The sequence below is a fragment of the Electrophorus electricus genome, chromosome 9, assembly GCF_013358815.1.
Source record: "Electrophorus electricus isolate fEleEle1 chromosome 9, fEleEle1.pri, whole genome shotgun sequence".
NCBI classification, from domain to species: Eukaryota; Metazoa; Chordata; class Actinopteri; order Gymnotiformes; family Gymnotidae; genus Electrophorus; species Electrophorus electricus.
In genome coordinates, this window is record NC_049543.1 from 21,078,398 (window position 1) to 21,092,426 (window position 14,029).

Genomic DNA, 14,029 nt, shown 5'->3' on the forward strand with positions numbered 1-14,029 from the left:
ATTATGTATTTAATTTTATTAATAGTACAACATTATTGTTGTTTAGTATTTTATTATTGTAGTTACATGATTTTTTTTTCTCAGTAACCAACATACCAAATAACGGTCAATTTGTGGTGTAGGCTAACAGGGATCCTCAGAGCCCGGATAGCTCAGTCGGTAGAGCATCAGACTTTTAATCTGAGGGTCCAGGGTTCAAGTCCCTGTTCGGGCGTACAATTTTTCACACAAACTACCGCATTAAAAGTGTGAACCCACATTGCATGTGTCATTATGCAATGACTTAACGCACACAGAAATACTCAACTATTCTAAATTAAATTAGCCGCACACTAACGAATGAACAGGTGATATTAACATTGTGTTATCTTAAGCAAAAGGACGAGACACAGCGTGGTTGAAAAGCAAAATGCATTTTTTAACAAACTAACACTTCTTTGCAAAAGTTGATTTGCATGATCTAAGTAGCTAGGTGGTTCATTTTATACTGTACAATTCATGCACTGAAAATACCAAAAAAGATATGATATATGGCATATGGTTCACCCATAAAATATGGGAATTTATTTACTCTAATGGATGCTAATTATTTTAAAGTAAAATAAAATATATTTTCAACTCAACCCCAGATTACGTCTGTAAAACTGCTTCCTGAAACTGACCATAACGGCATATTTTATAATAGATATTACTTATATAGGCAATGTCATGATTCCACCCATCTTGAGTTTTGTGAAGGTATCCAGATTGACATGTTTACTATCGAAACTGCGCAGGATCCAAATGTTATTAAAGACCTACTGCTCTTGAATAACTGAAGGTGAAAACCCTTCAATCTGAAGGAAATATTTGAATTTTAGTTATAAACATGTTAAATTCATATACATCTATTATCTCCACTGTGAAACACTTGAATAACATTTAAGGCCCGTCCCTGTGATCTGCTGCTGCATGTTTCTGAATGATGTCAGTTGGCTACATGCTACAGTGGATCTACCCCTCAAGACTCATTACATGCCTGTTGTGATGAGCTATGTTTAATATGCATCTTTCTCACAGTCTCTGAGTGATGTATTTTACATTTACTGCATTTGGCAGACACTCTTATCCAGAACGAACTTAACAAGTGCTTTATCATTTACTCATAGAATGTATCCAAGCCAGTAAGGTAGGTTAGAGTTCAAGATACCATTGAACTAGAATACTGTTGAAATACAGGGATCAATGCTGATGCCTAGAAGTGCAAAACATGTACAAGATCTAAGATATATCTTGGACAACAATAAGTGCAACAACAAACAATACCCTACAACAAGTCCTAGTTTCACGCTGAGCCGTACTTGAGGTACGGCTAGGGCGAGGGAAGGATATTTTGAGCTTGTTTCTGTGCTTGCAAATCTTTAACAAGCTCTGCTTCTATCTGCTTCAAAATACACTATGCAATCCAACAACTCAGTCATTTATGACATGAGCTACTGGTTTGCTTAGTTGACATGACAATCTCAGGCCCACTATCCTTCTCACTGACCTATTAGATACGAAACACTAAAACACCACATTAGAATTTGTTTTATACAATAGAAATACTTTTAATTTTCTGTTTTATCACGGGCATCAGTGTTAACAAGATCATTAAAAATGAAGATTAATTAATTTTCTTGGTTTCAACCACAATCTAACATTCTCTCTGTAACACACACACACACACAAAGTAATAACAAGGCAGAAAATAAGAAAGTGAGTTTTCTGCTGGATTAAAATAATAATCATAGCCCTAATTACCTCTCCCACACCCCCCCCCACACACACACACACACCCATGTGTATACATAAATTCATGTATACATCCTCATGAATATTAACAGTCTCTCTTCAACAGCAGCTTGATGTGGGAAGTAACTTCTACCTGGACAAGGCAGTGATCCTGGAGGGAAAGAAAACAAAAATGAAGAGAACTTAAGTTAGGAACAGACAAGCCCACAGAAATCCCTAGCTGGGAATCTGGACCTGATTGCATCCATCCACACAAAAACAAGATTTTTTTTTTGTGGGTTTTGTTTATTACAAAAGTCCAAAGTACATCAATCAGATGGTCATTTTCTGCAAAAAAACCTGCCATGGCAAACCTGTAACTATACTGTTTCCTAATCCTACACTAAATCCAGAAATGATCATTAGCAAGCGATATACCTGGTATTTGGTCATGTGTTTCTCTACACTTCCCTTCTGACACAGGCCAGCCTGCCATTAATGCAGTAAACGGTCTAGTGGGAGAGCAGGAGCGTTCCGGAACCAGCATTCCAGATCTGTGGAATTACCCCCCCTACTGCACTGCTCTATATTCTTCCAAGGAAAGGCAAGCGTGTTTTACTTTTTCTGCACTCAGTGACAAACAGAATTACTTTTTAGTTAAAAAAACTTAAATATCATTTTATACAAGAGTACCATACTTACAGTAACAATTGAGCAAGTTGTATCCTCAATTTATACATATTTCCAGAATCTCTGATCATTCTATATTCTGTAAAACATCGTGTTTTATGTAAGGTACTGTATAAATAAATAATTATTATTATTGTCTGCATTTAAGCAATGATGTGTCATACATGATTAAGATTTTTTTTGTAGCATTTTGCATCTTTGATGTAATGTATTAGATAAACCCATCTCACAGGTTTATATTATACAGTTGCTGACTGCGGTCCATGCACTGTCATGCATAATTTATGCTCCCTGTAGTCCTTCATCAGGGGTCAACATATACAGCCCACAGCAGTGCTGTGGTCACAGACTGACTTGTGATGATGAGATATAGGATGTCCAACACATTGTACATGGCAGTGAATGGCCTAGCGATTGTTAACTGTAAACCTATAAAGGAAGCATTTCTAATGACACAGCTGGTGAGAGCATATCTACCTGGTTAAAATACAGGCAGTGTCTGTGTGCAAACTATAGGTTTTTGCAGACCAGAAGTGTGGGCGTGACAAAAGGTGATGTGGGTGTGCCAAAAGCTTACTCCCATTGGCCAAAAATGCTCTGTTAGACAGTGAGACAAAAAAGGTTGTGCTGTGCTGACTCCACAGATTCCGACGCCACAGCAGAATCTTACATTCACTTTCAGTACAAAACATTTTTACGAAAGCTCCCAAGGACATGACCATTACCTTTAATTAGCAAATGGAACATAACTTCATACAGTATTTCAATGCAGTTACAATTTATAAGTATTGTATTGGTCTCACACTGTTTTGAAATTACATCAGTAAACAATGCAAATATGCACCATCTGACTGGGAAAATAGCAGCATTTTAGCCCACTCAGTTGGGGTGTGTGTGTGTGTGTGTGTGTGTGTGTGTGTGTGTGTGTGTGTGTATCAGCTCAGTAGTAACATGCTAGCTAATACAATCAAGAGGGAGTTGTGACTTGCAGCATTAAATATGTACTTGTAAGAACTTGCTTTGGGTAAGCTACTCATTAGCTGCCTAATAGCACAACACTTGTCAGAGTACTGGATCCGCAATGGTCCTGTAAGGATGATGTCTGAGGGGATACTTCCAGAAATCACAAAGGAAGAACCACGTACATGACACTGTCTTCCAGTCAAGACCTTTTGACACACCCACTGTCCTTTCGAAACACCCACTACTCCGACCTGCAGAGACTCACGTCACTCTGTGTGGGTGTCTGTTAGTCCATAAATTATAGAAAAAGCTCACTGTAGCTTCTCTTGTAGCAGCTCTAGTCTCTGCCGGTCCACATATCGAGAGAAGAGGGACAGAAGATTGGGAGGAGTGAAGAGAGGAGGCGAAAGCGAGGAGGACGGGACCTTCAACAGCTCCCTCGTCACCGAAAACACCAACTCTGTCCTGGGAGGAGTGAGAGGGAAGCTCCTTACTGACCCCAATACTCATCACAGAGACAGAGAGAGACAGAAAAAGGTAGAAGTTTGATGCACAGTTAGACGGGCATGTGGGCACTCACCAGCGATTGTCATCCATGAGCTGGCATTTGGGATCAGAGCTCTGCATTCTTTCCCCCTCACTCAGGATCAGGTAAAGCAGCGTCACACCAAACTGAGAAAGGCGAGTGGAAACATACTGGCGTGAATGTGCTAAAGTCAAGCAGAAGCCACTCTGTAGGATGTCTTCTCAGACTCACACCTCATTAACTGTGACAGTGGTTACCTTATTTTGCAGCACGCGGGGAAACTGGCCCTCGCTGCCCTGTAGCTCTTGCAGTAGATCAGTGAGGGCAGAGCTAGACATGGATTGGATTACTACAGCGACCGGCTCCACCAACCAGCAAAGGACCTATGGGGGAAGCGGTCGGTACTTTAAATCACATAGAAAAACTACCACCAACACTGGCTCATAGCAAATGGTGTTTATGTAGTCATCAGGATCGGTTTGGGAAGGGCACGCGAGTCATGTCTGGACTGAATGAGTTCCAGAGGAAACCATCCTCGAGCCCTCTTTTTATACAGAACACTAGGAGCACCACTGTGACTACAAGTCAGACTATGAGTGTCTCATTTCCACTTGGCCTACAGACAGTGGTACCTGATCTTGCTTGTCCTTCTTGGCCAAGGCTGGAAGGTTACGCGCAATTCCCATGACAACAGCAGCAGCTTGGGGTGACGGCAAGAAGGGGAGGAGCCTAGAGATGAGCCGTTTCCCCTTACGCACCGACATAATCATCAGACACTGCTCATCACTTACTCTGTATACACACACAAAGTTAGAAACTCGTTACAATTAAAGCTTAGGTCTATAAACTCATACGATACATTACTGCGCCGTGGCTTTGACTTATTTGTTGTCTCATCATCTGGTTGCTCTAATCCATCATTCTATATCATTTCTCGCTCAGTTCTTCACGTATTCATCCCTGACTCTCCTTGTGCTCCTTCCCTCCATGTCCCCTGTCCCTACCGGTTGTCCCACTCTTTCTCCCGCAGTGAGCTGTAGAGCTGCAGCGTGTGGGTCTTGTGTAGCTCTAGTAGTGCCTCTCTCTGCTCCTCAGGGGTCTGTAGGAATTTCTTCTCAAAGTCCTGCACCTCTAGTAGCAGAGTGTACATCTGGAAGACATTGATATTTTATACCCTATAACTCAGCAGTATGTCAGAAGAACACAACATATATGCATGTCTGATCTCAAAACCGTTCGTTTCTTTATGGTTGGTTTGTAATTTCCTCTCACCTTCTCCACAGTGTAAAGGATTTGTCGTCTCTTGTTCCACACCTGTTTCTCCCTCTTCTCCTGTGCACGTAAATAAAAGCACAAACAATCGAGATCATGTAACAAAAGAAGCGTCACAATGGCGACTTATGACCCAAACACTTAAACTGACACGGCCAGATGTAAAACATGGACCATTTTGGATGGGAGAAAGTGGGCCAACTGAAATATCTGATTCAGATGAGGCAAAAACAAACAAACAAAGAGAACAGCCAACCTCATCATCAGTGCGAGTAGTAACCACTGCATCAATCATTTTCCTAGGGTTGTTCACACTGGAGACGGTGAGTTTACCCAGGGAACCAGCAAACTGGACTGCAATACGGACACAAGTACCAAGAACAATTAAGTTTGTTCAACACACACATATTCATCAGTGATTTTGATCATTTCTTCCATTTACAGCATTTGGTAGATGCTCTTACCCAGAGGGAATAACATATTAATGATATAACGGTATGTGCACTGCCTGGGAACCCAAGACCTTGGTGTGGCTAAAATCTTTTTCTAGCCACTCTACTAGATGAGCTACAGAACCACTGGGTAATACTTCTCTCTTGCCAACTAATGCCAGCTCATTTAAGATGGAATGTGCTGCTAACGTCACACACACTGATAAGCTGGAAACAAGGACATATGTTGAGGGTGTTGTGGGAATAGGGACAGCGCTGAAGTAGACTGGGCTGCGGGTAGGCTCGGCCGTTTACCTGGTCGGTAGGTGTGCTCTACTTTGGCCACCTGAGGGGTGATGAGTTTGGTGGTGTGCTCTTTCCTGCTGCGGTCTCGGTCCTGCTCTTGACGTTTCTCCATCTTCTCATAATAATTCTTAAAAAAAAAAAAAAAAAAAAAAAGCATGGAATGATTACATTTTCCCACTGTGGTCGAATGCCACTCACGTCACTCCCAAGATCATGCGTTTGTGTGCCCATAGTTCTACTAGTCAATGAGAGAATGCTGACTAGGTGGTTCCAGTAAAGGGAGTGTGTGGGAGTATTGGTGTGTGTACCTGGTAGTAATAGTCATCCAGGTAAGGGTCTGTGCTCTGCAGTTGCATCATTTGAATGCGAGCCACCCAGTCCTTCTCTTTCTGAGTCATAAGGTTACTGTAGGGGTCTCTGCTTCTCCTGTCCCCTGACACTCTGACCCCACTACGTTCCCTGTGGACCAGCAGAGAAACAGCCAGTCAGAGGCAAACACAGGATTTCGACTGTGTTCCATAACACCTACAGCTTTAGTTTCACAACACACGAGAACAAAAGTACAAAGCTAAGCCATCTTAAATTAATAGCACAAACCTAAAAAGTAATTTAACACATTTTTATGCAAATCTCACACACAACACAACACACACCCTCGGCTCTGCATCCTCTGGGTAAGCATCCTGCGGTGCTGAGGGTGGAGATGGGTTGTGTTGTGGCGAATGGGGGTGTGGTTAGGAGGTGGGACATGTGGCACATGGGGGCCCACTCTAGGGGGAGGCTGCCCAAAAAATGGCCTAAAACCCGCACCACTGCCTGCCAACATCGGGGGTGCCGGACCAGGACCTCTCGAGAAAGGACCCACCTGGGAAAGCAAAAAGGGGGGTACTGACTCATCCTGAAACTGTAATTTATTACATTTTAAAAAGCTATTGTTCGTAGCATATTTTTCCATATATGTCAACAACTTCCCACTTCACAAGACAGGAGAGTTAATTTGAGGATACCTTTTGTGAGTAAGTTAGGCAAAAAATAAGAAATAAAATCTTACCTGAGAGTTGAGCAACTGGGCTCTCTGTATCTGAGACAGAACTGGCCCAACACCAGCAGGAAATGGAGGACGACACAGCGGAGAGTTCTGAGGGAGGCGGAGGGATACAAACCCTCTATTTATAAATATAAGCCCTGTATTTATACACAGCCTAGGTGGTATGAATACAACAAATCACTAAGCTCAGTTAAATTGAAAGGGGGTAAGAAGGTATGAACAGAGAGAGACGTGCAGTATGCTACAGGGTCACTTACAGCGATGTTGAGGAGAGTGTTGGGGGAGAGGCGTTCAGGGAAAGGAGGGGGGTAACGGTGCTGTACAGGAGCCCTCACATGCACAGCAACAGGATGGGGGATCTGAGAAGAAAGCACACCACACGCACGTCTATACTCAGCCCTGCACTGCCACAAAATCCTGGAAGGCACTTACAGCAGCTCCGGGATAAATCACTAGCACGCTCAAAATACTGCATGTGATCATGAACATAGCCTGCATTCAAGGTATTGCATCCAGCTTATAAATAAAACGGCACAATATTCCAACACAGCAGAGCTGCTGGCTGGCGAGCAAGAAATGGGTCCAAAAAAAATATCCCAATTAAATGCGGTCAGAGGGCAACATCATCAGCTATAATACAGACTAATGATGAATCCTGAAACATCCACTGAAATCCAAGTGTGGCCTACCTGCTGATTTATGGCATGGCCCATGGGCTGTTTGGGAGGGGTTCCAATGGGTACCGCCCTTACAGGTGGACTTCCAATAACAGGTGAGGAGGAACGAGGAGGTGGAACTCTTTCAGACAAGTCCCGGCCCTCCTCCCTGCTGACTGGAGGTGTCCGTTTTGGAAGCCCTACCTCTTTGATAATGGATAGCAGAGGAGAGTCCTACGATAGAAGAGGAAAGCATCATTAAGAAAAGGAACCAGGGGAACTAGGAGATAAAGAGGCTGTAATCGACTATAGGCTGTAATTGACTATAGGTGTTGATGAACAAAACATCCTTAGTAAGTGAAAATATGTACAGACATCAACAGTAATTAACAGTAATTTACTAATGTACTATGTTTGTGCTCCTACTTTATGAAAACGGTGAACACATACATATGGCATTCTTTTTATTTACATTATATAACAGTTATAGATGTTCTGTATAAAATTTGTGAATTTCAACCATACCACACAACCTCACCCAACAAAAGATGATGAGTTCAGCAGTTTTATGGGTGTTTTACCTCCATGTGAGTAACCAGTCCAGGGGTAACACTAACAGGACCAAAGCCTACACTGCTGTCCCAAATACTGTGAGAACTCATCTGATTAAGAAAGAATGAAAGGAGTTACATTTCTCTTCTAACAGGGCTTTACATGTAATTTAACCATGTTGTCACCAGGAAAAGAGCTCACACAAATTTCAAAGAAGTCATGACACAGCTGCAACATGCTCTTATGAATTTATGACCTCCAAGGTGGATATTTCTGCAAAAATCACTGCACATTGACAAACAAATGCGATTACATGAAATGTATATTTTGGAGATCTGTCATCTGATTATTTTCAATAAACTAATAAATAAGGTATAAAATGCTAAATAAGACAGTATGAATTCTTAATAATAATAATAATAATAACAACAACAACAGATAAACAGTATTATTATTAATAAAAATACAGCCAAACAATACAGTACTTAATAATAATAACAACAACAACAACAACAACAAGACAGCTAACAAGGTTAACTCACCTTCTGTAGTGGTGCTGTCCCTCTATGCAGCAGATGTTGCTGTTGCTGGTAGCTTAGCAGCGAGGGGGGCATGCCAATCAATGCTGGGTGCAGCGTCTGACTGGGAGGCACTGCAGGGAGGCGAGTCCTGTCTGGCTCAGGAGCGCCCACTCCAGCAATCGCAGGATCAGAGTCCAGAATTAGGCGAGCCAGCGACTCCACCAGATCGCCGCCAGCCTTCTCCTCTAAAGCTGGTGGAGGAGGCGAGGAAGAAGAGGGCGGGGGGAGCGAGGAAGGGAGAGGAACGTTTTCCACCGGAGGGGGGCAGGCAGTGGAAGAGGAGCCATCAGCCACGCCCAGCAGCCCGTCACGCCCTCGCTCGTCCAGCTCTGCCAGCCGAGCATGCTCCTCCTGCCAGTCATCATCTATGCACAAGGGAGTCACCTTTATAGTGCTGATCATTAGGGAGAAATGCATGACCAGCTTCTATATTAATTTAAAGACAATATAACCATTATTGCAATACCAGTCACAGCCTGAAGAGGAATAACTAATCTCGATGATCTTCCAAACAGTGTTGTGCTGGCCTATAGCATGCCATACTAATTTGGGTGCTGGTAATACTACCCAATATACTGTCACTGCGGCATCTGGTAATATATCCTTGAAAATTTGTTAGCTGAAAGTCAACAGGGTATCCATAACAGTATTTACAACTATTAATTACTAATAACAAATTAAAAATTAATGCTTTTGTGGGTCAATCATCCACTTAAACAAGAGCTCCAGACAGTCTGAACAAGCCATCTCATGTGTAGTTCAATATCACTCGAAGTGCATGCCATGCAACACTTTAGACACATGACCAACCACTTCAGAGCAGTAAGAGCGCTGCAGACTTACCGATCGCTCCAGCCCCAAAAGTATCATCGTTAAACTGATCGATTTCATCTTCCTCCTCTACCAGCCCCTCCTCCTCCAGGGTGCAGTCATCATCAAAGGACTGGAGCCAAGCAGAAACGTAAAGAGGTGAAGAATGGAGTACGAGTAGCCACAAAGATGATCAGTGAACGAAAAAAAAGTCGAGCCTTAATAACGATGCGTCAAAGTAGGTCAAGCAGAAAGCGCTCCGCTTTTGCCCACCCCATCCAGTACTGCTAAGATAGCCAGCTAAATGTGCAGGCGCAGTGTGAACCCTAACCAACTACTTTCTGTTAAGTAACCTTATATGAAAAGTGGTCTTCAAAGAAAACGAATACAACAGTATTCTATTCCTCGTGTCTCTGGTAACGACCAAATCCAGTAGCTCTCTACGTACAGTTCACGTTGGGCAACGGACAGGTCCGTTAAAGCGGTGAATAGCAATATGCCGCAAGAGCAAATGATCTTAGGAATTATGCCTTGACCTCATACGGACACTGAAGAAATTTCCAAAAGCGCGAAGACGAAAGAAACGCCACATTAGCTAGCTAGGTATCTAGCTACCCACTAAGTTGGTTGGCTAACTGGATAGCCATCTGGCCAGCAACTACATACTCAGTTGGTTAGCTAACTAGCTAGCAGATAGCTATAAAACTAACGTTGCACTACACATACAAAGCTAGCCAGCGTCAGGAACCAAGCAAATTTATCTTAATGGCTAACTGGCTATTTGACACCTGATCTAACATATTCTACAATTTCAAAAGCTGGAATGAAGTCCCCTTCTATTATACGTTGGGTATAGCGACATGCTGCCCCCCACTTTCGTCAAGTAACAGAAGCAAAGGCCGGTGCTTCACTAGGCCTCACAGCAAATCCGGCTATCGTTAGCGAGCTAGCTGGCTGTCGATAAACAAATGTCCAAATATGCGCGAAAATAATCGCGCACGGCTTGGAACACTCCACAACACTATCTAATACAACGTAGGCAATCTGAGGGTGCGAACCAACACAGAAATATATTTACCTGAAAACGGAACATGTATCGTCAATAAGAAATATTAGCTAGCTCAATTTTCCACTGTGCCACAACTGCGCGAGGGACCGCGCACGTTACACAGATCGTGCTTGTCGTGAACGCGCATATAGTCATTCAGTTGTTTATGGAACGAACGCGCTTTATCTTCCGATTTATATAGTTATGTTCCGTGTATTTTTAAAAAAAATAAAATGTTATGCACTGATAAATTTGCGGATATATTTTCTTTGAGGTTTAGCAACTAAGCAGTACATTTATAGCAATTGCTTGAATATGAAATGTTGACATTCTTATTTGGAAGTAAGGCATAAAAGAGAAAATAAAATACTATTAACAGGATTTTACGAGATAATAAGTAAGATGAAACAAAATAAGATGTAAAGTGTAGACACATCTAACAGTCATCGGGACCACGGAGGAGGTTGGAAAGGTTGAAAAATATGTTGATTCTGAGAGCATCTACAGCAGGACAATCAGAATCCATGTCACACTGAAGTCAATGAAAACTTATATCTGAATACATCAGCACAAATACCAGGTAAAGATGCTTTCTTCAAAAACATGGCTTAATGGTAAAAAAAAACCCACACAACACACTTTCATTAGTACTTCTTTTCATACGTGAAATGAAAGGGTAATGGAAAATGTATAGCTCACCAACTGGTTTAAAATGGCACAAGAATCTCTTTAAGAGTTATGACATTGATTGTACTTTCATAATTCCTTACTATGAACTAACTAATTCTTCTTTATGAACTTATCAGGGAAAAAAAAGTAAATGAGCTAGTATTGAGCTAGAATTGTACATTTATATATATGCACACTCCTGGGCAAAAATGTGCCAGTTATTTTTTCTGTTGAGACATTAAAGTTTAACATTATTCAATTTTGGATTTGGCTCATTTTATTTTGCCCAGGACCACACTTGAACCCCACTGACTTGATTGACAAAATCAATTAACATTGGACTCTACTAACCAGACTCCGATTAACAGGGATAGTGCCACTTGAAGGCTTAATTAAGAGACATCACTTTTACGTTCTTTGTAATAAATAATTTAATTATGCCAAAAAGCAAAGAAATGAGTCTGGTCCTCAAAAAGAAGGTAGTGGATGCTTATCTTAAACAGGGCTCTACTGCCATTTCCAAGTGGCAGAATGGCTGTACATTGCATCATTGCAATGTACAAGTAGGCACATTTTTTTTTAGAAACAAACCAGGGTATAGTCACAAGTGCAAAATATCAAAGCCTTTGATATGAAAATCTTCGGCTATGTCACCAAGAACCTCCAGGTCTCTGTGAAGATGATTTTTGCCACTTGTGGAGAGGTTATGAGGGCTCTTCATTATGGTGGGCTTTGAGGTCATCACCCAAAGAAAATTGCTCACATAACAGCACAACAAAACAAGACTAATATTTGCCCGTGACTATTTGAGCTGAGTGAACACATGAATATTGCTTTTGTTTGGAGAAGGAAGGACAAGGCCTCCAACACAGTCCCAACACAGTTAAACATTCCCACAGTTAAACATTGTGGTGGCAGCATAATGCTGTGGGGAGGTTTTGCTGCGTCAGGCACAGTGATTCTTGTTTGGGTGCATGGGGTCATGAAGAATGAAGATTATGTTGAGATTTTGAAGGATAATGTGGAGAAATGCTAGCAGTCTGATCTGAAGTCACCTGAAGCACACATCCATGTTGGTCTAAAACCTTTTGAAAGACACCAAAATAAAGGTCCTGTAGTGGCCCACTCAAAGTCTGGATATCAATCCTATTGAGAATTTATTGATGGAACTTGGGTTTAAGATCCATGCTTAAAAACTATGTAATTTGAATGATCTGGAACAATTTGCCATGAAGGAATGGGCTAAGATCCCTCAAAAACCATGTGCCTATCAAGTTTGGTCTTGTTATTATTGTTTTATTTATTTTTTGCTTCAACTCAATTCATCAGTAAGATATATTTTTGCTTTGTCATAGGTTCCCCCTCTGACATTGCGGTTCATTGCTGCCATGTGGTTTTTGTTTTGTGTTGATCCTTATCTCCACATTTTCCTGTTATGCTAAACCCTGCATTCTGTTGATTCACCTGTATCTCGTTTTGCCCCGATTGCCCAATGCATTTAATTTGCTTATCTTCTATTCCTGCTTGTTGGTTCATATCTTTGGTGTACTGGAAACAGTACGTGAGGCTGGGTGCGATGACGGAAAGGCACTTCTGATGTGGACATTCAGCACTGCCCAGGAATACGTTCTCTCCAACCTGCATGCATGAAGGTTAAGAGTTTTCTGTTACCCTGTCAACTAAAACCACATTCATGCATCAAGCACACAATCATTTATCATTAGATATGTAAGTGATGTTTCCTACAATGCTGGCAAGAGGTCTCAGAAAAGTATCACACACAAACTTGAGGACAAAGGTGATGGCCAGTATATGCATTATTCAGAAAAGCTGTAGCCCATAATACTGATATGTCTGATACGTTTTACTAAGTGCCTGACAAGCTGTTTTGTATGCATATTATGCAGGTATGAAAGCTGTATGTTGCTTACTTACATAAATGCCCTGTAACTGGTTAGATAACCACATTTCAGAAATTAAGTATATTATGTTGTAGCCCCCAGTGAACTACATCTACCATCTCACCCATGTTGATGTTTTTCACTTAAACATTATTGATATTAGAGTATTATTGAGAATGATAAACTCTTGTCAAATTCCAAAACCACTTTTATTCATTTTTAGGCATCAGTGTTAATTTTACTGATGTTTGCATTTGTCATTTTGCATAGTAAGATTTAAATAAGTAAGTAAATAAATAAATAGATAGATAAATATATATATATATATATATATATATATATATAATATAAATATATATATATATATATATATATATATATATATATATATATATATATATATATATATAATATAAATATAAATAAAATTTGTGGTCCTATGTGACAAATTACAAATTGTTTCTCATTCATTAAGAATGAATTTATACTTTTAGCTACATTTTAATAATTTAAAATCTCACTGAATAAAATTATTGTAGAAATGTAATGCTTTTTCAACACGGTAGATAAAAGTGCAACTGCAATTCTGAAATCTTCCACGAGGGGGTAGTCGTAAGGGCGCCGACACTGATACTGCTGGCTATACAGTATACAAATTAGGCACTTGCACAGCTCAACTTATGCTACAAGGGTAGTACTCCTGGTTATTAAATGTACTACTCGTTCTGTCAGGTGTATTATAGTCTTTTTGATTAATACAGTGACGGAAATACTGATTTGTGGCTGGATGATAAGTCACATATTAAATAAAACACGTTTTATTT

The 14,029-nt window shown here is 40.9% G+C and overlaps 1 protein-coding gene and 1 non-coding gene across 3 annotated transcripts; one reads left to right on the top strand and one right to left on the bottom strand.

Moving 5' to 3' along the window:
* The first annotated feature begins 141 nt into the window (after positions 1-141).
* On the top strand, positions 142-214 carry trnak-uuu. The gene has a single exon. It is a non-coding gene; the product is annotated as a tRNA-Lys (tRNA).
* Positions 215-1,230: 1,016 nt separating this feature from the next.
* patl1 (PAT1 homolog 1, processing body mRNA decay factor) lies at positions 1,231-10,771 on the bottom strand. Of its 2 annotated transcripts, none has more exons than XM_027023643.2 (18): positions 10,666-10,771; positions 9,621-9,720; positions 8,739-9,142; positions 8,226-8,306; positions 7,678-7,878; positions 7,246-7,347; positions 6,992-7,078; positions 6,594-6,805; positions 6,249-6,399; positions 5,950-6,067; positions 5,460-5,557; positions 5,204-5,263; positions 4,936-5,081; positions 4,564-4,723; positions 4,189-4,314; positions 3,986-4,077; positions 3,721-3,870; positions 1,231-1,924 (listed from the first exon to the last, which is right to left on the bottom strand). In XM_027023643.2, the coding sequence occupies exons 1-18, from the start codon at positions 10,678-10,680 to the stop codon at positions 1,903-1,905; spliced, it is 2,325 nt and encodes a 774-aa protein (XP_026879444.2). In that variant the 5' UTR covers positions 10,681-10,771; the 3' UTR covers positions 1,231-1,902. The 2 variants fall into 2 exon arrangements, with proteins under 2 accessions (XP_026879444.2, XP_035385652.1); XM_035529759.1 differs by lacking the exon at positions 1,231-1,924 and adding an exon at positions 2,455-2,521.
* Positions 10,772-14,029: the final 3,258 nt, after the last annotated feature.